Below are 24425 nucleotides of genomic sequence, written 5' to 3' on the forward strand. Positions count from 1 at the left end.
TTTAAACTTGAAATAACACCTCAGGTCATTGTGGGATATAACCGCTAACACTCTCAGTCTTTATTCTCACCCTCACCACTCATCTATCACAGAGTGAGGCAGAGCTTCCAGTGGAAGGTTGAAAACCTTGTGTCAATATTTGGATTAGTAAAGAACACATCATTTGAAAATTGCATGGATATGTGTGATGACAGCTGAAAGCTGAAGGGGTTTCCTGTTTTGGGGAGTGTTTTTTTGATGAAGGCCTCTACAGGCATGGTTTGAGTTGACATGGCTGTCAGTGCGTTTTACTGATGGGGTGACCTCAAGTCTGACACATCTGGACTTAAACAGCAAGTGATTTACAGATAATTGATGTTTATGAAATGTGCACAGTTGGGGCCTGATCTACTAAAGGTTTCCACGTATAAAAACTCTTATAAAAAGCTGATTTACTATCTGGTTGCACCTGTCAGTTGAGCAAAATAGCATGTGTAATCCAGAATATAGCAGATCATCTGGATGCTCAAAATCCTGAAAAGACGAGATGCAAATGTGATTATTTCATATTAAACCTGGAACTGTTAGTGGTGGCGGTTTTTGCTATTATATATCTATATTTAGCTTGTTTGAAAAGCTAGTGCAAACCGGCACAGTGTCACGCACAATCAGCTGCAGTCATTGTAGTGAGGAGGCGGCAGGAGTGCAATGACAGACGAGGGATGCACGTTTCAACATATTTGGACTGTCAGAAATAGTAATAGAATTAGTGGAGACATATTGTCTGCCCAACAACGTCATTTTTGAGTTTTGATGTTTAACTGAGGCTTTGTGTTTTCAGTGGCTGCACCGGTCTTCACCTGTGCGCAACTACTCACCCCTTCAGTTAATTTATTTAATGTCTTATTGTAAAACTATATATATATATATATATATATATATATATATATATATATATATATATATATATATATATATATATATATATATATTTTTTTTTTTTTTTTTTTTTTTTACTGACTTGGAAAATTGCTCTTGTAACATTTTCCCAGTTTGGAATCAATAAAGTATTCTATTCTGTTCTATTTTATTCTATTGTAATCAACGTTTATCTTCTACATCCTCCGGAGAGCACAGGAGATGAACCTCCCTTTTTACCTACCATTGGCTCAGATGAAAGACCACTGCCAATGTATGACCCCTGGACTGTTGCTAGGTCATAGATGGCCTGAAGATGGCCTGAGTGTCACGGTGGATGGCACACGCTACATTGGATGCTGCTCTCGCCTGTGGAATAACCTGTAACAGGTCCACCTGATTAATCCGCCTCCATGGCGTTTGTTTACGGCCCCTCTGCTCTCCCAAACTCTCCATGGCGACAGCTGCTAGCACGTGCTAAATCCTCATTTAAATGTGGCGGTTTGCTCCTGTTATCAATTGCACACACAGTCTTAGTAAATTACGCGAAAATTTTTTTAGCGCTCATTATTTGGGATATTAGTCAATCAGGCCCTTTGTGGTCAGTCATTTCAATGCATCTGTTCAGCCTGTTTACCACAGACAGCTTTTTTTCTGTCGAAGAAACAACAGAGCCAATCACAACCGTCCTAATTCTCCAACATATGCTTTACGCACCAACCACTTTACTCAAAGACAGCCCCACGCTGAGCATGCACAAGCCTGAATCTCCCCAAGCCATTATTTTGCAGCCGCTACTTTCATTCCCATTCTGTCTGTGAACTCCACTTTGTGTTCTGGTAACACCTTAAGTGTTTCTAAATGTGCTTTTGTTATCGAGACTTTCCTTTTTGAACAACTCTGAGAACATTCAGTTTGACTGAGCAGTTCCCACATGGGCCTATATTTGAAGTGAGTTGTTTTTGGAGGCCGACATCTAACGTACAAATGAGGAAAAGTCTTTTGGTTTATGGAAAGTTAATAACTGGATATACAGTTAATCAAATGTTAATTAACTGACCCGGAAACACGGTAAATCACAGGTTAAATAACCGACTATTGTTGCCCCCAATGTAAGAAAACATTTGGGTTTAAAACTTTCAAGCCGTGACATAAATCATTAAGTGGAGTTTAATGAGGTTGCCAAAATAAGATACACTGTTTATTGGCGCCATATATACCTCATTAATTATAGCCCCAGAGGTTGAATACTAATTGAAGTGGTTTGTACTGCTGAGAGATTTAGCTTTAATGTGGTTAGACGGCAGAGCTGGGCGAGAATGGCTTTCACATGTAACATTCTGAAATATGTTTTGAGTCAGAAATGAAAGCGGTGGTGTGATCAAACCGATCTTTAGAGGAAGCCATCCATCCTCTTGAGCAATGAAGTGATGTCTGGCCCAGATACTTAGAGTGATGGAGATTCAGACAGAGGGAGGAAAATAAGGGGAAGTTTGAAGTTTAGATGGATGGAGTGCATCACACACGGAAATAAAAAAATGTAAATGGATAGAAGACTGGTAGATGAAGCAAAGAGAGAAGCAGTATAAATGGCACAGATGCACCCAAGAAGGTTCTGACTTATGAAGTGTCAAAGGTGATGGATGAAGAGCTGGACGAAGGTGAGGCAGGTACTTAATGCATTCAAAATAGCTTTGACGTTAATAATCTGGAGGGGCCTGACTCACATCACAAGAGAGAGATGTGAAAGAAGGTGATGAACAAATAAGAGACAATTCTACAGTTTCATTTAGCAGACACTTTTGTCCAACGCGATGTACACCACAAGGAAGAATTTAGACACAAGGGAAAACATGAGTGCGACAACTTGCTACAAGTTATTCAGCTGTAGTTGCTGCTGTTTCATAATGTGTCGTCCATGAAGCAAGCGAATCATCTGGGTGAACGAATCATCTGAATCACTTACTGAAAAGATTTGTTCATTTTTCACCTTTAGTTGCGCTCCCCACTCTTCCGCCCTCTGTCACTCCTTCTATACTCTAAGGCCATTTAAACGACAACAGTTTTAAGGTGAAATGCAAAAGTATTATTGCGGAAGCGGCGTTTTAGCTGACCTAAGATTCAAATTGTAAGCTGGCGTTTTCAAGTAACAAGAAACTCGGACATCACGCTGAGCGTATACAACAGTCCAAGAGTACAACCGTACCGTTTTTACAGTCGTCTTGGACTACCATGTTGAGCTTGTGTTGCTGAATCTGCTGAATCTGCTGACTGTCTTTCAACAAAAAAAGCATCTGTTGCTCTACTTCTGCTCTTAGCATTCATTGATTGGCCCAACTCTACTTCAGTGGAGATCTACCAAAAGCGTCGTCTGGACACGACAGTTATACTGCCAACTACAGGCCTGGCATGCTGACTACATTGTTTTCAGTCCCTCTGTGTTTCCGTGTAAATGCAGTTTTTTATCACTGCGTTTTAGTGTATTTGGAGGAATAATTATGACGATGCTGTTGGGAGCCTTGAGTCATTCAAGCCTGCTCCTACACCTCCCTCTCAAGTCTCCAAATCTGAGAAAATAGCGAATATTTTTCAAAACATTAGGCGTCCTGAAATCCTGTATCCTGTATGTTCATTTTATTCCTTCCTTTAGTTTGCAAACAATTTGTATTAGGGATGTGACAATACACTTGGCTCAGGAGATGGGACGAGACACAATTTTGGGTTCACGAGAATGAGACTAGACAATATGTTTACACTACTTTTAGGATACAAAATGAAAAAATCTATGACTGGACAAACATACTTTTATATTGCACAGAGTCACAAAACAGTGCATTTGCATTTTGATTTTCTTTTATAACTTACACCCATGCATGACCCAAGGATGAGCTTTTGACTTAACTTCAACTTTTTTCCAAAAATAAAATTAGATATTCTTTTTTTAAGTGAGAGCAATATGTGCAAAACTATAACCAAAAGTTATACTCTGTAAATACAGAGTCCAAAAAATTGCAAAGAGACTAAGCCTTTCTTTTCAAGCAGTACACAGCCTAGCCTAAGCTATTGTCATGGTCTTTTTCAAGAATATGAGCATATCCACATTTTCTAGGAGCAGTTGAGACCTTTGGGCATTAACTATGTCTCCTGCATTTAAAAATACCCCCTCGCTTGGAACAGAGATAGCAGGCACAGAAAGGTATGCTTTGGCAAGGTGAGACAGCAAAAGATATTTATTAATTTATAAGTTTAGAAGCAAATGTGTCCATCAGTGTTGTCTGGCCTTAAACAGTTTTTTCATCACAGGTGCAGTTGCTTTTAGAAGCAAGCTGTGATGGTTTTGTATGTGCCTTAGCATCATGCTCGTATTGGCAGCAATGTATGGCTCTATTCTTTTACACTGCTTACATATTGTCCTTGTCTTGTCCGTCACTTGTTAGCTATCAAGGGGAACATCTGTCTGAAGATGAGTCTTCAGACATCTCTTAGAGTAGAAAGGGACTCTGTGGATCATATAGAGTTAGGTAATTCATTCACCATTTGGGAACAACAGAGAAGAAGAGTCTGGCTAGAGATTCGGAGCTACGCTGGGCTGGGAGCACTTAGAGTGTAGTGGACCAGAAAGTGTGTAGACATGAATAAGGGACCCCAGGTAGGCAGGGGCCATTCTTATCACTGTTTTTTTAAGCCAGAAGAAGAACTTTGAATTTGACGGGGGTGACGTGCTGTTTTGTGCTGGTTAAAGACCAGATGTGTTGCTGCATTCTGGATAATCTGCAGTGGTTTAAATGTACACACAGGGAGGCCTGCTAGAAAAGGCTTTTCAACAAACAACAGGCCAGGTCCTGATTTTAAGTGGATATTTTTTTGTATTTATACATGCATGACTCTTTGCTCTGCACTTGAGATTACGTCTGTGCCATACACTCTAATTGAGTAATGGAGAGTTAATTATCAGACGCTAAAGAACAGCCACTTGAGAACACGTCTGCATCTTTACAAGTGTTTCGGAGGATTTCCCAATTTCCCTCCCTCTCTGCCTTTGCTGAGCGTGAATTCAAGCTCTCACTGCAATTAAAGCAATGGTCCAGTAACTGTGGTATGAACAATTTCACATTGCTCAATATTCTCTGCGTGGTATGCATCTGCATCTGCAATGCTGTAATTGCCCTTTGGGGATGATGCTGAACTCCAGCCCACTGAAAACGCACACATTTCTTTGCAGATTTACCCGTGCACTTGAACACACACACGCTTGCAGACACAGAGAGAAATAAGCACATGCACGAAAAGACGCTCTTACACTGAAATAATCCTATGCATAGGGATAATACTCAAACCAGTTCTCCTAATTATAAGAATTAACATTCATAGTAATGCTTCCCAAGTGCTCCTGCATGCATATGCATGAATGTACATACAAACACAAAGAACACACACACAGCCACCGATTATCCATATTATGCAAACAGGTGTTGAATGCATGCAAAAATAGCAAACACAAAAAAATCTTTATCTCATTAAGTCATCGTGGAGTCCTAAGAGTCCATAGATTTGCCTGAGCAGGGAGATAATTCAGCCTGTTTCTGGGGGGCAGCAGTGGCTTAGTGACGGAGTCAGTTATCTCTCAATCAGAGGGTTGGTGATTTGATCCTGCAGTCATGTGACTAAGTGCTCTTTGGCAAGACACCCAGATTACACCGAGTAACAGACAGCAGTGTGTGAAAGTGTGTATGAAATGAAATACTAATCACCCCCTGCTGGAGGAACTCTTACTTTGAAAGATTCTTCTACATTTTTTTCCATGTGCCTCTTTAACCCCAAATTGCGTGCCTTTAACATGCTTGAGATGGTAAAGCTTTCTTGAGGATATGTTCTCCACAGCGCCCCCTAGGTGAGACTAACGCAGCCCCTCAGGCTACTTTAAGCTATGGGCCTGAATTTTTTTGTGCATGACTATCATACCAATACCTACAATAAGGTTGTCTGGGTCTTATGACCACTGTGAATTCCCAACAGGAAGTTCGGAAATTTGAGTTGAGTGTTGGATTTTGACGATTTTTAGGATACGTAGTCTGAACGACTTGTCCTTTTATTTTTTTACAGACCAGCTCTGAATCGGCTGTGTGTATTGTACACATTGAGGATTAAAAGTTATCAAAAGATTTTTGTAACTCAGTGGGCGTGGCCACAATCGACCGCCAAATTTGACGATTTTTTTTCCACTAAACAAAAACTTTAAAAAAAGAGTGTGGCCATGGCGCTACATCAAACTCTGATATCTCGCCATGAATCAGGAAATCATAATAGCTTCTTCATGTAAGGTAAAATCTGCTTCAAGGTCCACCTCCCAACACATCTATAAACATGGTAGCGCTACCTTCTAGAAATACATGGTTTCATCTTTCACAACTTTGTCCAACCTGTTTCAAATTTTACACACACAATCAAGGTCTTCCTCCCAACACCTTTGTAAGCTCAATTATGTACTACTGCTCTAGCCTCACCCTCTGTAAATGCATATCTGCATATTGTATCTTTAATGAATATAATTCAATCTGTTTCAAATTTAACAAACTTTAGTCACACTTTTGACTTGTACACAAGTGCAATAGGGTAAAAGGGACAGCGCCACCTATTAGAGACAAGTGATATTTCCTTTACTTAATACCTGTAAACAGGCTTCAAATCATCCATATTCTTCATTTTTATTATTTGGCTTTTAACCTCGGCAAGACTTAGTTTCTTTGCCCAGTCTTATTCCCTTTTATTTGCTTAATTGTTTTGGTATGTTTTCTTTTATGTGTCTGTTTTTATCTTTTTAATTTTATCTACCTGTACAGCACTTTGTTAGCAGCTTCGGTTGTTTTTAAAAGTGCTTTATAAATAAAGTTGGTATGGTATGATGTGGTCATGATCTCTCACCCACCTTATCAAAGATAAGATATATCAATTAGGGATGTCCTGATACAGATTTTTTTACTTCTGATCTGAGTTTTTCATGATATGTTTCGATACTGAAACCTTTCTCTGATAAATCCTGTACTCTGCTGGGTGATTCTGTTGTAAATGATGAATTGTATTTGTTGTATTAAAGTGAGCCCTGTTGGTCCATGAGGAACACTCACTTTACAAATGTTGAAGATGCTCTTTTACTATCATTGCAGCGGACATGTTTGCAACATGGTTTGATTTACAGCAGCCGTAAAGCCGATGCTATCCGATCCCCCAATTACAGCCATATCGGGTGCTGATACCGATCAGTGTACCAAAGTCACGGCCATATCAAGTTGTCGAATGCAGTTCTGTATAGGAACCAGAGCCTTATTTACCGGTGTTTTTGTGTGAAAGTAACGCGCTGAAAATTCTCTAAATAAAGCGTGAATGCAGACCGATATCAGATTTTTTCGGTGGGAGTCCGTTTATTTGTGTTTTTGGTCAAGTAAAATATGGCCCCGTCTGAGTGCAGAGGAAACCAGCAGAGGAGCAGGGAGGGGGTGTTTGGTGCGAGCGCTCTGGGCTTCTGCTGCACAAAAACACTGCTGTAGGGGTAATTTCTGCCCTAAACCTTATGATAGGACCCAACTTGTTCCATCCTGGAGTATCACTGTAATGTGTAAAATTACTTGTATATGCCTGCTGTAGAAGCCAGACCTCATCTACATTCATGGCTTTTTGCTGAACCAGATTTTGCTGCACATGCAGCTGAAGGCACATGTAATGTTATGTTTGTTTTCAGTCTGTTTCACTTTTGTTTTTCTCTCATTTCTTTAAAATCTGAGACTCTCATCTCTTTGGACAGCACAGGAACAGCCCCCCTTTAAAGGCCGTCCAAAGATGTTGGACCCACAAATACTGTGTTTGCGCACAATAGAGGGTGGGAATGTACAGACATTTGATGAAAGACCCACAAAAACTGCGACTCACAGACGGTCACAATAAATCAGTGGGAGAGGAACTGGGAGGTGGACTCAGAATTCCTCTTTCTTTAATCTCTGTCTGCTTGGCCAGCACAGCACAGCCTTTCATTCATTTCTTTCCCTCTATCCCACACTTTCTCTCTGTTGTCCTTCTTTCTGACACGCTGCATCCTCCCTGTCCCATCAATCTCTCTTATCCTCCGCCCCCACCTCACGGTTTTTCTCCCTTTTTTTTCTCCCCCTATCATTTTCTTCATTGTTATTATTTGTACATCCTCTTCATCACCCTCGCTACCCGTGTCTTTCTTTCTTAGTCAATGTTGTTCCACTTTCCTACCACTCCTCTTTCTACCACCAACACGTTTTTCTCTCCATGTCATAACAGTCTTTGTATGTTTGCCAAAATTCACTCTCATCCTCCGAGCACTTAGATGAATCAATACTTACCCGTTAGTGTGTGCATGCATGTGTGTGTGTGTGTGTGCCAGTGAAATGCTAAGTAGATTAACAGCAATACACCCTATGTGTGTGTGTGTGATTGTGAAAGTGCAATGCGATGTAATTCATTTAGCTATTTTTGCATCAGACTGTGATTTCTTAGCAGCTGTGTGCGGACGGTGGCTGCAGAAACATATATTGTATTTTGAATAATTCTGTTATCACGGCGGCGTAAAAGCAGAGATTGACCCTCAACACGAGGCTATCCAACTCAAGCTGACATTGATGTTGATGAAAGCTAAACAGAGCCCTTTGATTCTCTCCTTCACATCTTTTTCCTCTCGTCGTCTCTCTCCGTCTGTCCGCCTCCTTGTTTCTTTTTATTTATTTATTTATCTATTTCACGTCCTCTCGCTGTTCTGCCACTACCCACCACTTTTTCCTCTTTCAGCAATTCCCGGCTTTACCATTACCTTGTCACCCATCCATCAGCTCTTCCATCCATACATTAAGCCAGCTATTTAACCATCCGTCCCTTAAGCCATCCATTTCTACCTATGGGCGAACATGATGAATGTTAAGACCTTGTTTGGGGGAAAACATCCCATCTAAAGGACACTGCCACGGACAGATCATTTATCTTAGCCCATCTTCCAAACACACACACACACACACACAGGCAGATCCAGCCCTGTTACATATGAAAGCCATCATCATTTAGCTCTGCTGTCAGAACAGATTAAAGCTGAATTGTCTTTACATGCACACACAGTGACGCAGAGATGCATACAGTAATGAGATATAGAGTAAATAATTTAATATAAATCTGAAATGAAGAGATGAGGGAACAGTACAAGAAATCAGGACCTTACTTTTTCTGCTTGATGCTAAAAAGCTATCATATAAACCACCCATTAGCTAGCTTAGCTTGTTTGTTTGTCCAAGGTCACGGCTGGTGTATGTCATTGTTTACTTTATACGGTGCTGCAGAAGACCTTCTGTGTAAGGTTGAATGGAGATGAATGGAGCCAGTGCCCTCTCCTCTGCCTCTATTGATTTCTATATCACCATGTCAATCTTTGAGACTGTCACACACACACACACACACACACACACAGTCATATCCACCCCAGAATATGAGGACACAGACATACACTGTTTGAGCATCATCGTCTGGGCTTGTGTCTCATGGTCAATAAACTTTTGATAGAACGAACGCTGCAGACACCAAATGAAAGATGGAGGACAACAACACTTGTTCGGATTTGACAAACACGGCAGGCTTCCAAGAAAAACACAGTCGAGTTGATGTTTTCAAAAAAAAAGAAAGAAAAGGGTCCTGTCAGGCTGCAGACAGTTTTCAGTTTTTTGAGTTTCTGGTTTCTTTGAACAAGTTTCAAAAGCTTTGGGACATCCATGCAAATGATTCTGGACAATTCTCTGCTGTTTCCTACATTATCAGTTGTTTATGTCATGTTTATCTAAATGGATTATCATGAGCAGGGGTCTGCAACCTTTACTTACATAGGAGCTATTTTTCCTCTGCTCACCTGGATTAAAGTCATTATAGATCCACAAAATCTACTTTATCTTCACAATATTAAGACGACTGAGTGTATAACATTCCAATTATAGCTGAAATCTAATTAATTATTACCTGAACCAGAAGGTTATTTTAGTTTTTGAAGTTGTAAAGGTGATGTCTCAGTTATTTTTGCTCTGTTTGTTTTGTTTGTTTGTATTTTTTTTTTAGTTTGTTTTGTGTTTTAGGTAAATTTGCAAAAAATTTGAAAAAATAAATAAATTGGAAAAACTTGCATGAATTTCAAAAAGGATTGAAATTTCAAAAATTGCAAAAAACAGTTCAAAGAATTTTCAAATCTCAAAAATTTGCAAGTTTTTAGATAAAACTGTAAAAAAATAAATTAAATAAAAATAAAACTTTGAATTTTCCAAAAATAAAAAAAGTAGGAAAATTCTAACATAATTACAGAAAAAAATGAACTTCCAAAAATTTGGAAAAAATTCTAAAAAGTTTTGAAATCCAAAAAATCATAAAATTTCTAAAACAATTTGAAATGTCAATAATTTTTAAATGATAATTATTATAATGAATTGAGAAAGATTTAACATTTTTGTAATGGCTACCTGAATTGGATAACATATCACTTAACTCATCATTTTTTGTTTTTGTTGTTTATTGCCCAAAATCAAGCCTGGATATTACAGTTTTTCTAGCCAAAAAGACCAAACAATTTTTGAATCTCAAAATGTGAAATTATTTTTAAAAATGAAGTGAAAAAATGAAATTTTAGAAAAATATTTGAAATTAAGAAAATTAAAAAAAAATCACATAAAGAAATTAAACTTGCAAAAATTTTAAAAAATTCTGAAATTTTTTTTAAAAAAAAATTAAGTTGAAAAATTAAAGAAAATAAAATTAATAAGTCTACAAAAATGTAACATTCTCAAAAGGCTACCAGAATTTAAAACATTATATCGCTCATCACATCATTTTTTGTTGTTTGCTAGTTTACTGCTGCATTTCAAGCCCATTTATTACAGTTTTTCTTAGCTTTGATGATTCATTCCTCATGAATCTTTGAACTGTGTAGAATATCGCAATATATCACAATATTGAAATTTTTTGATACTGTCGTATCATGACCCAAGTATCCTGAGCAGTATCGTGACCACTGTTTCAGAAGATATAACAAAGGATTGCTACCCAGTGTAAATAATTTACGGTAAAGATTTAATTCTACTTACATCAGGTGTTTAAAACTTACTTTCATATCTTAGTCAAACATACTGTGAACAGAAACATAACACGAATGAGGCGAAGAAGTAGCAACAGCACGAGCAGACACACTCAAACCAACCAGACTGAATAAAAAAAGAGAAGGAAAAAAAAAATCCAGGAAAGACAATGCAGACTGCAAATGTAGGGAAAATTAAAGTCAGGGAAAAGAGAGAAACAGAGATGCAAAAAAAAAAAAGACGGGGAAAAGAAAGAAGAAAAAGCAGGGACAGTGAGACATGGAGAGAATTGGCGTCGGTGGTCAGATCTAATCCAGTGAGCATGTCTGTTGTCCTGGAGAGGAAACCCAATTATATGGCATTTCCACTGGCCCGATGGCGCTGCGTGTGTGTGTGAGTGTGTGAGTGTGTGTGCACTGAGAAGGTTGGTCTCATTAGGTTGACTGACAGCTCCTATTTTTCCACCGCGCACTCCTGTTTCAACACACACACACACACATTTATGCACACAGGAGCACAGAATCCAGGCGTAATTTCGCAGACAGTATTTCCCACTGTGAAGCCCTAATTGCCATAGCGGCAATTACTGTAAAAGGAAGCTAAACCCCCAGCCAATCAAAAGCCCCGAACCCGACCTTGCACCCTTAAAAAGCTTGAGATAGTCATCGACAGCTCTGCTGCGGAGGTGTCTACACGTTAACGCCGGTTTGTGCCGTCTTACCGTCGTGTCAGAGCTGTCAAACACGAACTCGTCATGACGGAAAAGATTTGAATCAGAGTTCATCCCCAACTCCCAGCTTCCCAGCTTCCCCTGCTGTAGAGATTCTCAAAAAGCTCCTGTCATGTTGCAAAATGTATTTTTATTCTCTGTCGACAGACGTCTTAACATGAATATGTGAACGGCCTCAGCTTACTTTGCTAGTTTCACTCGCCGGTTAGCAGAGGAAGCTGTTCCACATGAGAAATGTGACTTGAGTGTAGGCCTGGGCTGACAATGTCTGATGTTAGTTCTGTTAGCCATGTCTGTGAATAGCATGATGCTACTCTTCCTTCTTGTATTCCCTCTGTTGCTGGGTTAGCACTGCTAGCTTGTCCATCTTATTGGAGATAGATCTTACGTTCCCAATAACAATGAATAGAAGGACAGGTCCATGTCGTCACTTCTTAGCTCACACTTGAGAACCAGCACGTTGTCCTCACCTCCTTCTCCTCACCTTGTGGGAGACATCCGGCCTTGCACCAGTTAGCACTGACATGCTACAGGCTGCTAACAGCTGAATTCACATATAAACAATGCAGCCATGGCTACATGTAGGATCTCCAGACAAACACAGGAGAAAAAGTTTGGTGTCCATGTCCAACAAATGAACCACACAAAGTAATGATCCACTCCAAATATAAAGATGACGAAAAAGAGACAAAAAATGTCAAGAAACGGACAAAGTAGAGAGAGCTGCCGCAAAAGGCAGCCATAGCCAACAGGGCGGCACCTTTCAACAAAAATGGCCCAATGAAATATTTGAGTGTGTGACCTTTTATTTTTGGCCAGGCAGTGTATTGTCCCACAATGTATTGATGATAAACTATAGAATTGAAAATACTTTTTTGAGACCAAATGACCCCACAAAAATAATGCTCAACGGTGAGGATGACTCGAGAAATGTACCAAATAGTGTTGTGCGAATCATGAATGAATCGTTCAATACCCGAGAATCACTTTACTGACTCGAGAATCATGATTCTTCGCCCCAAATGACTCATTTACTGACTCGGTACAAAGCTCACGATAGCCCAGCCCCTCACTCACATCACGGTAGAATGGCTAGTACATAGAATGGCTCAACCCACAGTGTATACAGGTCATTAACTCACTCACATACGGGTCGCACTAACTCATTCACAGAATGACTCGTACGAGTCGAGCTGGCGAGTGACTCGTATGATCTTTCACACTTTTTTTTCACATTGGAGTGTACTACTTGTCCTTTTCAGTCATTTTGCTGGTATGAATCTCTCTGAAATATAGATTTCTATGCACTTTCTGGGTAACTGACTCGAGTAACTCAAATGACTCAAAAACCTGGTTCACTTTGGTGAGTGACTCATTTAAACTCGATTCAGTAAAAAGAATCGAGCTTCCCATCACTAGTACCAAAGCCACAGAAAAAAATAACTTTAAGTGATATCTTTGAAAATCCTTCTTGAAGGGTAAATAAATCAGTTTGGACGTGTTGAATGCATAACCCATTATATAAAACCAGCCTGCACAGGCAACATCTCTCACTGCAAGCTGTCTGTACAATGCTCAAAGTGCATACAAATGACTACTTTTTCTAAAGCTTGTTTTTAAAAAATTGAAGTTACTTTTTTTTTGCCCAAAGGCAACAACTTGTGATGAGCAGTGCCAGCTGCCATTGGGCAGCACAGCTCTCTTTGGAAAACTGTGGTTCAGCTGGCGTTCAGCAGTTTCACAACCCATCATGTTCTGTCAGCGATATCTCTTCATCTCTATCACGCATAACTCTGTGAGAAATAACACGAGGTGGAGGGGCATTTCAGAAAGTGTCTGTCAGCCGATCTGAGTGGGAGATTAACGACTGAGGGCTCTAACAAATGATTGAAATGAAGGAAGAGGTTGCCTTGGCGGAACATATCATTGTGAGCCTGTTAGGCTGCAGTTAGATTATTACACAGTGCGTACTGTGCTGTAAGAAGCTGTTTCCGCTGGATTCAATCTCCTTTTATCTAATTTATGCCTTTTCTCCAGCTTTTAGAGCTTATCAAAATGACAGCCTATTTCACAGCACATTCCATTACAATTAATGCTCTTTGTCATTAGTCATTAGTTTGATTATCTGTCTCAAACAACAATTAATTAGACAGCCTCTTAGAAGTCCAGGGCGTCTGAGTCTTTCCAGCACTTGAGTAATTTATCAGACTAGTTTAAAATGAGTCATTTGTAAGAACCACTGATCCAAATAACCATCAGTTTGAGTCTGAAAGACGTGAGAATTCAGCTGTACCTCACGTTGAAAAGCAGGAATCTGTGTCACAGATGTAGATTAACTAATTAACGACACAATCTTTAGAGCAGGCCTCGGATGATAATCAATAATTCAATTAATCACACATTAAATGCCATGTGCATAGGTGTTAGTTTTCCTCGTCTTCAAACAGGCTCTTTCTTAGAAGAATAAACGTAAACAACTGATAATGTAGGAAACAGCAGAGGACTGTACAGGATCATTTGCATGGACCATCCCAAAGCATTTCCAACTTGTTCAAAGAAATGGAAAACTGCTTTTTTGATGTGCACAATGATGTGAAGATTAAACGAGTTCTGAGAATTTTGATTCTGATCTGAGGAATGAAACAATGCGGCAGAGGAAAACTGTATTGAATGGGCTTGAAATAAAACGGCTTTTCTATTTAATTGTGTTTGAAATAAAGAAAGTCAGATGCAGAGTTTCATACAAACATAAAGTGAAAACATAAAGTGCATCAAGTTTGTCACTTTAACTACCCAGACATTAATGCTGCAAAAAAAAGTTGGTTGAAGGACGCGGTCAGTTGGTGAAACTGATAAATGTCACTTGGTGTAACCATTGTTACTCATAGAAAAACTAATATTGCAAAAAGCATCACTATGATCATTATTTAATCAGTCGACACTGAGAAAATTAAACTTAAAATAATTTTAAACTAACTGACCCAAGAACAGAAAGAAAACATTGATATTTACAGCATCAAAACCATAGACTGTATATAGAGTGGACAGCGTGGCTCCGCCATTTACCATTGTACGGTTTTGAAGCCAAAATTCCCCCGTCACGGGCGTAGCCTGAGTCTGCATGGACTGTGAGGGATTCTGGGAGAATCTGAGTGGAGCCGGGTGACATTTTTTTTTTTTTTTTCATTCGAGAGTCTAATCACTTACTGACTCTACCTCCCAACATATTTTACAATCCCCGGAAAAAATTAAACGTTACTTAAAGCCTCGTTTTTAACCTCATATAACAAATGAAAATGAAACTCTTCAGGAAAAGGAGGACTTGAATACAAGACAGCCAAATGATATCTTCAAATCACCACAACAATCAGACGTGAGAAACATTTCTACTAGGTGTATTAATTTTTCAAAGTTTGACCGCAGCCCATCTGGAATGACTGGGGAGATAGACTTTTTGACCAATACTGCAGCCAGCCACCAGGGGGAGCAGTTTTTGTGGCGATCTCACTTCGAGCTGAGCAAGTGGACGTCCATTTTTTTTTTTTACAGTCTATGATTAAAACCCACATCATCAAGTTTAGGAATAAAATATTTTGAACATACTTTACGATTGCTCTTTGGCGCTACTTACCACAGTGGTGGTGCTGAAGTCGTATTGTACTTACATCTCTGCTAAAAGTAAAATTTTTATTTATTTTTTTTTTAATTGACATTAAGAGCTGTAATATCAATATTTTATCACAGTTCAAAGACTGCATGACTGCATCAATTATGAAATAAAGATAATTAAAAACATGTTTAGAAGGAAACATTTGTGTGCTTAGGAATAATTGTCAACTAAAAGTGCTTTCTTTTGGTATCAAAATAAAGGGCTGTTCTCACACCAAATTTTATAAACTTAACAATAGATAAACATTTTTTCACAAAAAAATGTAAAATGAATTTAAAAGTAAAGACTTGAGTTTTAGAGAATAAAAATAAAAGAAAATAATCTCCCTGCAGAAAAGTTACAGTGCCTTGGGTGAGTTCCCCAAATAACTGACTGATTTTTGAAGGTTCTGTTTTTTTCTTTTTTTTAAGCCCATGTCCCACCCTATTTTTATTTTATTTTATTTTGTTTTATTTTATTATTATTTTATTTTATTTCATTTTATTTATTTTTATTTTTTTATTTTATTTCATTTTATTATTTTTTTTATTTCAATTTTTTTATTTCATTATTATTATTATTATTTTAGCAGCAGTGGTGCTTCGCTTTAACACCACAAAGCTGGTTTTGTGTTGTTATTCTGGTTTGAGGAAGACTTTTATTTTGGTGGGTTGGCAAAATCAATTAACCTACTTGATATAATAATCAGTAAATTAACTTAAACTTAGATCTGATCCAAACATGCACTAAATAATTAGCATTAAAGGAATTTGCTTGGTTGATTTTTTTTTTGTGTGTGTGTGTGTGTGTGTGTGGGTGTACATTTCTTCATCTTGCTGGAGTGCCCTCACGTACCCCCAGGGGAACATGTACCACAGTTTGAGAACCACTGCTCTAAAACAATAGACACAATTTTCTTAGAGAAAAAAAAAAAACTAAACTTTATGATCTTGATGGGGATTTGATTTTAATTTTTACTGTCTCTTTATTTAATTTCATTACTGTGAGAATTTAAACAGAACAGGACTCAGAAGTGTATCTGTGCTGTGAGAGGAAGGCAGAAAGGAAGGAGGAGAGAGGAGTGGAAAAAAAAAAGATGTATGAGAAGTAAAGGGTCACTTCCTTTTCTCAAAGTTCCTTATGCAATCCCTGAGGAATGCTCACATCTCCTCTCCCTGCCCCTCACATTGTCTGGATTTGTGTGTGGAGACTCTGGGGGAGTGTGTACGAGATTGTGTGTGTGTGTGTGTGTGTGTGTTATAGCACTGAGCTTGTGTGGCGTGTTGTGTGAAGTGAATTTCTAAGTTCTTCTTCCTTATCTGCTGCTCCGTGTTGTGTGTGTTCCTGTGTGTTCCTGTGTGTGTGTGTTGGGGGAGCTGTTGTGTCTTGGCCTTGCACCAGAACATGTTGAAAAAGCAAAGTTACCACATTGTGCTGTCCATAAATTTTCCTCTCTCTTAACAACAAACACAATCTCTAGTTTTCTTATCACATGTACACAAACAACCCTGAGTTGAACAGAATCAGCGTCGATCTTTAGAATTACTTTTTCAGTTTAGTTGCTCCAGCTGAAGGGCTCCGTATTCAGTCTTCAACCGCTGCAGTTAAAAGACGGCCCTGCAGCCTCTGTATTTTTTAGCATTCATGCTTCAGGAGGAATAGTCGATGCATCCTTATTTTCTTGCATGTTCAGAGAGATTACAAAATTCAGGTGTGCAGCTCCTGTAGACCTCTGCTGTAACACCGCTGCAACATCTTGTTCTCTGCAGTTTATTGTGAAATATTCATGCTCACATATGCTGTTTATGGTGCGCAGACATATGGTGTTTATCTATTAACTGAGGAGGATGTTTGGTGATTATTACTTAAAGAAAGGGAGATTGTGGTGGATCCATATGGGCAGAGTAGTTGTTTTTGTCATCATATCTTCAGTAAAGTAAACACTGAGTTTTTACGCTGTGGTGATGTAAATATTTTGGTCTGAGGAGTGGCAGCGTGTGTGTAAGTGTGTATGTTGTGGATAAATCTATAACCCTGATTTTATAACACAGGATTTTCTGGTTTTATAGTTTTTTACAGCTTTGTTTTCTAATATATCATCAATGCAGACCAGGGATTAGGTGAATAGGTACCCACTGAATCCTGTCTGTAGTATTGGGTACCAAATCTGACGGTACCATGTTTCGCATCCTTGTGACTGTAAGGGAGAGGAAGAGTTGGCAATTTTCCATGCTGGGCATAAACACAAGTTTGTATATTGAAGAGAAATGTTAAATTGAAAAAAGTTTAAGATTTTATTTTTAAACAAATTCATATTCATTAACAAATAAACACACACAAAGTACAGAAAATTGGTCCCATTGAGTACTGAAGCCAATTAGGGATGGGAATTGATAAGATTTTGTCGATACCGATGCCCTTATCGCTTCTGCTTATTGATCGGATTGTTTTTGGATTCCCTTATCAATTCCTGTTGTGAATTTTCTTGGTACAAAAAGTAGCTTTACAGGTTTTCTGTGTCAACATTTAATTGAGTTTACACTGTAATTGAAGTAAATGTAATTGGTCCCTGAGTCTGGATATTTCTGGGCATAATTACACAGAAACAGGTAAAAATTTCACACAATGTGACGTTGATGTACTGTGTTGTAATATATTAATAATTCAAGCAGGCCATCTAGTAGGGCTGAACAATTTATCGTTTTCAGATCGAAATCGCAATTTTAGACAATGCAATTTTGAGATCGCCAAAGCAGCAATTTTTTGCAGTGCTTCTGACTGACCCAGGATCTGTTGTGTCAAGTATTATACACATTCTGTTTTACAAATTTGTAGACAATCTATGTGTTAAAAGTGCTGATAAGCAGGTCAACAACACAAAGCCTCTTTTTAGGAGTAGAAGTTGATGAAAACAGATTATTTATCATCACTATTGATGATTAAAAAAACGTGAATTGCAATATCTGCCAGAAAAATTAGATCTTTTCCTAAAATTGTTCAGCCCTACATGTGAATATCCCAAAGCTTGATTTGAAGAAAATCGTGAATCGAATTGAAATCACAATATCTGCCAGAAAAATCACAATTCAATCTTTTCTTAAAATCGTTCAGCCCTACCATCTAGTGTCTCATAGTGGTTATAGCAATGGTTTAAGTTGTTTGGAAGCTTTCCGTAGTTATGAAGTCAGCCATTAGCCTTTCATTAGCCTATTAGCTTTAGACATTTGAAATCTTCTGTATTTTTTACAAAGAGTTGATGTGATATGTTTCTGTGATGAAAGCTGAAATTCTATTCTGAAGCTGAAGTTATACTGATGTATGCTAACTGCTAGCATGTCAATGCAGTTTCCCATAAACGTCAGCATCAAGCTTGCTCTATTTTGTCATTTTGGTGAATAAGGGGATTTATATCATTTCGAATGTACTGAATATGAATCTCCTGAGAGAGAGTTATGAACATTTCTTTATGAAGCCAGTTCTTCAGTAAAACTTCAAGCTGAAAATCCTAAATCAGAGTTTTCTCGGGAAACGTTATCTAATTGCAAAGTTAAGATTGCTGCAGGCCCGGCAGCTCCGACACAATGTAAAGAACTGATAAGGAAATCGTTGAGCACAAAGGCTAATGATATCAATGGATTAAAACATTTCTAATTGAGGAACCGGTTTTCGATTCCCATCCCTATGAAAGACCATCTGAATGTTCTTTTTTTGTTTTCTTAAAGTTCATCAGTTAAATAAACATTTTCTAAGAAGAAAATCATGCCAGAGAATTGTGAGCTCAATTTTAAGCAAAAAAAAAAAGAAAAGTGATTTACGCTTTTTTTTTTTTTGCCAGAACCGTGCAGCTGTACATCCATATTTTTGCAGTTACAGCAAACAGCTTTTTTGCAAGGCTTCTCCTTCTTTCATCTCTCCTCTCCCTCACTGTAAACTCCCCTCCTCCTCCCTCCTCCTCCTCCTCCTCCCTCCTCCATCTCCAGTCCCATATCCTCTCTGGTAAGTGATATTAAGTGCTGCTTTCTCTGCTCCCTGTTTAGCCACTTGGCAACACAGCAACACATCCATCTCTCTGGAAATGTTTATCAGCGAGCTGTTTACTTCATATACTCCTCCCTCATGCACTCACATACATGTGCGAGCACACGGTCTCCGGTTCAAGTCCAGCCTTGCAGATGCAGATACGCTGCTGTGGACTTGTACTGACACGAGCGTAAACGTACGAGCGGAGAATCAAAAACACAAGTGTTGGTGTTCGTGATTTCTCTTTTTCACATCCCTATCATTGCATATCAAACGCAAGCATGCATGCACTCACACACACACTCTCTCTGTCACACACACACAAAGCTAACATTAGATTGAGGAAGGAATGCCAGGAGAAGCTATGGTTGGATACGCTGGCTGGGCTACGTGTAAACAGTGGAAGATTTAGCCTTAAAGGCTGCACACTTTCCTCTTACCGCACATATTTACACACACTGTATTCCAAAGTGTATCCAGATTTATGCACAGCACTCAACAAAACATGTAAAACACACATGCTCGTATGACACTGTTATTGCATTCCACTAATGAAATTAAGCCTATAAATGTAGCGCTCTGTTTGGCAGATAAGCTTCAACTTCCTTCCAAGAGTAGAGAGAAGGGGGAGGAGGGGGAGACAATGAAAACAGCAGATAGAAAGGAGGAGGAGGAGGGGGGTGTTCAGAGATCAAGGCAAAGTTCAAAACAGACTGGTAAACTTTAGTGAGTGGGTGAGCGATGAGAGACAGATTACAGGAAGACAGAGGACGCGCAGATGCTGGGAGATATACGACAGGCTGATTTGTCAGATCCGCTCCAGATCTGCACGTTTTGGAAAGCTGGGGGGGAAACTCCAGTTGGCGTGTTTGTTTCTGGAAGCCATACTGGCAAGGAATTATTTATGCGAGGGGTTTTCATTAAGTATTATTGACTGTTCTGAAAAGGTCAACTCTCTCCTGTTGGTGTTGTTTTGCCCTGAAATCCTCATCAACAAAAAACAACTCAATAGAAATCAAAGCTTCATTATGAAAGTTTTACGAGTCGTATAAACCCGACTCTTCCAATGGGCTGTTTATTCTCAAGTTATGTACTTCAGTTGTGCAGGTAATAATGAGAGATTATGAGAGTATGAAGGGGCTTTGGTCTGAAGTAGAAAAGGAAATGATGCAGTAATAAGCACGTTGAAGAGTTGGAGTTTGCAAAACCTTGAGTTACCTTTGGATAACAACCAAAAGGAACATGAGCCAAAAGCGTCAAACAAATGTTCAGTTTAGAGAAAGATAAAAATGATCTCTAATTAGCCAGTGAAAGTTAAGAAATTACGATCATTCATGTTCTGATAAAAGCTGGATCTGATTGGCCACAGCTGGAAGTAACAGTCTTTCAGTTTCAAGTGTAAGGATTCGATCCCAGGTCAAAGTGTCATGTGGACGGTAGCAAGACTCTTAGGCTGTGTTCACTCTGATTTTATCGCTCAGCATGAGTCACATTGAATCTAACGTTTTTGCATCATATTCGGGCAACTCTTAAATGTCGTACTGAATCATATATATGTATGTATATATATATATATATATATATATATATATATATATATATATATATATATATATATATATATATATATATATATATATACATATATATATATATATATATATATATATATATATATATATATATATATATATATATATATATATATATATATATTTTTTTTTTTTTTTTTTTTTTTTTTTGTATTTTTTTTGACCAAAGTGACTTTGAAGTCATTCTCAAGCAGAAGTCATGCTCATTGGATACAAACATGGAAGAAAGTGGAGATCGAGATTGGAGGGACGCGGAGAAAGAAAGTGAAACTTAAGTATGGGTTCATGTTTCTCGTCTTCGAGAGCTGGGGGAGAAACAGGTGGGGAGCATACAGGCTGTAAAGCAATACCAAATAAGATGCTACGCTTTAAAAAACAAGCCTCAAGGACCCAGGGGCATGTTTGTGTCCCTAAACACCATTCAATGTGTGCGTTAATGTTCAACTGAGCTTCAGGAGCTTGAACAGTTCATATCACAATCCACAGACAGGCCACATTCATAAATGTAATGTGAACAAACAAACAAAAATTACCTTACAGATATAATTTTTTTGTGCACAGAACAATGTGTATGGAAACAAACTCCCCTCTGGATCTTTGGCGCTTGTTCTCTAAAGTGTAGCTTCTGACTTGGGCTTGCTTTGCTGTCTGTATAGCCCTGTTTCCACCAAGCAGTCCAGTAAATCAGTACGCTTTGGTACGGGCTGGATTGGTTGAACCTGGTCCCATTTGGGTTTCCACAGCCAACTTTGCACCCTCGTGGTAGGCGGCGTGTCAGCCAGGTGCCAATTAGCAGTGTCAGTTGCTTTGAGTGATGCCAGTAAATCCAACAAAGCAGAAAAACGTGACACAGTGAACAAAAAGCAACGATGGAAGGCATCCAGCAATTCGTCTTTTTTGTGATTTCCATGTAGCTCTTTGTTACGAATAACAATTAAGTTCTGTTTTAGAGAAGGCCCACCAGGAGAAATACAGCAGCTGCTGTCACACAGGAAGTGACGATTCTTTTGACCAATCAATGGCCTGCAGTATTATAGCTCTACCTTCTGGGATTGGACCAGTTTACTTTGTCACTGCAACAAAAGGGTCCCAAAAAGTGGGACGGCTCATCTGAATGTGCACTTAAGTTTCACTTTCTCTTCTCTTGGCCCCTCCAAAATCTATCTCCACTTTCTTCAATGTTCACATTCAATGTGCGCCACTTCTGCTCCATAATAACGTCAAAGCCACATCAAATACGACCTGGCTGTTCAGACTGCACTTACATTGAAAAAAAAAAGGAATACCTAACTGAGTCAGTACCACATTTGAAAGTGGTTTGAATCTGATTCGAACATGTCAGATTCAATATGCCTCTGTATGCTGTACCAGTTGTGTTTGACAGGTACAGTGCATGGCATTTACATAACATGTGTATTATATTTACATAGGAGCCTTTGCTTTCAGTGTAGGTGTGAATAGGAAAATGTGAAGTTATATAAAAGTGCTTTAAGTGGTCAGAAAGCAAGAAAAGGTTATATAATTACAGCCTAGGTCTCATTTTATAATCTGTTTCTGTTTATGAATGTTAAAGATGATCATTTAGTATACATTAGAGATACATTATGATAGTCATAATCTCTACTTCAGCCTAATTATAAACTTTTTATGTTAAAATACATTTTAAACTCTATATTTTAAAATGTGTTTCCAGTTTATTGAAAGACTTATTTGTATAAAAAGCAAAGAACTCAGATCTGCTGATGATTTAATGGTATGGTAATGAAATGACATTTGATTATTAAGGTTGGTGCAGATTGGAAAAAGTCTCCCACCTGCTCTGACGGTTTGGGATGATGATCAATCACCCCTGAACTATAGAAAAGGACTGATTTTAACAGTAGTGCAGTCATCTAGTAAAAAAAAAACAACAGCTGCCAATTAGAAACATTTCCCAATCCAAAAGGTTTGTTTTTTCCCTTTTAAATTTTGAGTTTGTACAGACTTCATCTCGTCCAACCAATGCAATAAACAAGCCTCTTGTTAAGCTAACACTGTGAATTATTTCAGATTACCCTAGGCTCTTGATTCAGCCCAAATACCAAAGACATGTGGGAGTGTGCGTTCGCCTCGTGGCTGCGGTAGACTGCAGACGGCAACAGGCAGTTCTTTAAATCATTAAATACAACTTCAGGAGTAAAGAAGGCAGCTCTTTTTCCCCCTCCAGTCCAGCGGACATGAGCCTGAGGCAAACAAACACTCACACACTCACACACGCACACACAACGCCAACCGTAAATTATAGGGAGGCAGCAAATCATTCTCTCATGCTCTCCTCGATGACTCAACGTTTAGTTCATTCTGTTGCGCTCTGCAAATTAAAGTGTGCACAAAAGGCTTTCAAATGTTGGCATGCATTATATTGTGTTACAGAATTATGTAGCATTGATGCCAAAGCTTTCTGGTATAATCATCAATTATGTGGCTGGTATTTTGTATTCATGTCTGAGTGGTGGTATGTGTGGAGGCTGCAAGGCCATGGGTGTTCAATCACTTCAACAATGAGATGTAATACACTGCAAGGGTAGAGCAGCAAACTTGACCTATGCAGGGATAATGGTGAAAGGTGTGTGGTAAATAACTGAGATCTGAATAAAATCCTCTTCAGCTCGACCGCATCCAACACTATGAAACATTTAAGACTCGCGCTAAGGAATTCAGGAATTACCACAAGATTTAAATCAGGGTTAAAAGCTGGACTTTCAGCCTGAATGAACCCTTCAAGCTTTTTTATTACTCACTGACAAACTGAGGAATAGTGTAAACATTTTGTGTTTAAATTTCATTTACTTGAATAAAACATGAATTTTAAACTCTGCCCTCATCCGTGATATAAACTCACATGATACTCGCTTTCATCTGCTGTTTAGGTGGAGTTATCTGACAGCACCACTCACACCATCACCGATGCCTACGCTGGGAAGGAGTACATCATCCAGGTAACTTCAAGTTTAAAGAGTCTCACACACACTGTTGTAAAAATGTTCTTTGTTCAAGTCAACTTTTTACCAGATACAGCTCCACAGCGCCCCCTAGGTGGGGAAAAAATGCAGCCCCTCCAGCTACTTTAAGCTACAGGCCTGCAATTTCATGTGCATAACTATCATGCCTAGACCTACAAAAAAGTCTCTTATGACCATCATGTATTTCAAACAGGAAGTTCAGAAATTGGAGTTAAGTGTCGGAGTTTGACAATTTATAGGGTATGTATTTCATCATGCTCGTCCTACAGTTTTTCTGTCATCATCTCCTAATTTTTTTTGTGCATACTAGACACATTGACGATTAAAATTTATTAACAGATCTTTGGTAAGACAAGAGGCGTGGCCACAAACGACCACAAAAGTTGATGATTTTTGGGCTAAATGGAAACCTCAGTAGCT

General features: G+C 38.6%; 1 protein-coding gene across 4 annotated transcripts in view; it reads left to right on the forward strand.

Moving 5' to 3' along the window:
• cntfr (ciliary neurotrophic factor receptor) overlaps window positions 1-24425 on the forward strand; it is a 397904-nt gene that overhangs the window by 351918 nt on the left and 21561 nt on the right. For all 4 annotated transcript variants that reach the window (XM_074691062.1, XM_074691061.1, XM_074691064.1 and 1 more), the window contains one exon: window positions 23913-23981. In XM_074691062.1, the coding sequence (XP_074547163.1) occupies window positions 23913-23981 (69 nt within the window). The remainder of the gene's footprint in view (window positions 1-23912; window positions 23982-24425) is intronic.

This window comes from Halichoeres trimaculatus, unplaced genomic scaffold (genome assembly GCF_033239565.1).
Source record: "Halichoeres trimaculatus isolate MK-OKI-2021-1 unplaced genomic scaffold, fHalTri1.1 fHalTri1_scaffold_16, whole genome shotgun sequence".
Taxonomy (NCBI): domain Eukaryota; kingdom Metazoa; phylum Chordata; class Actinopteri; order Labriformes; family Labridae; genus Halichoeres; species Halichoeres trimaculatus.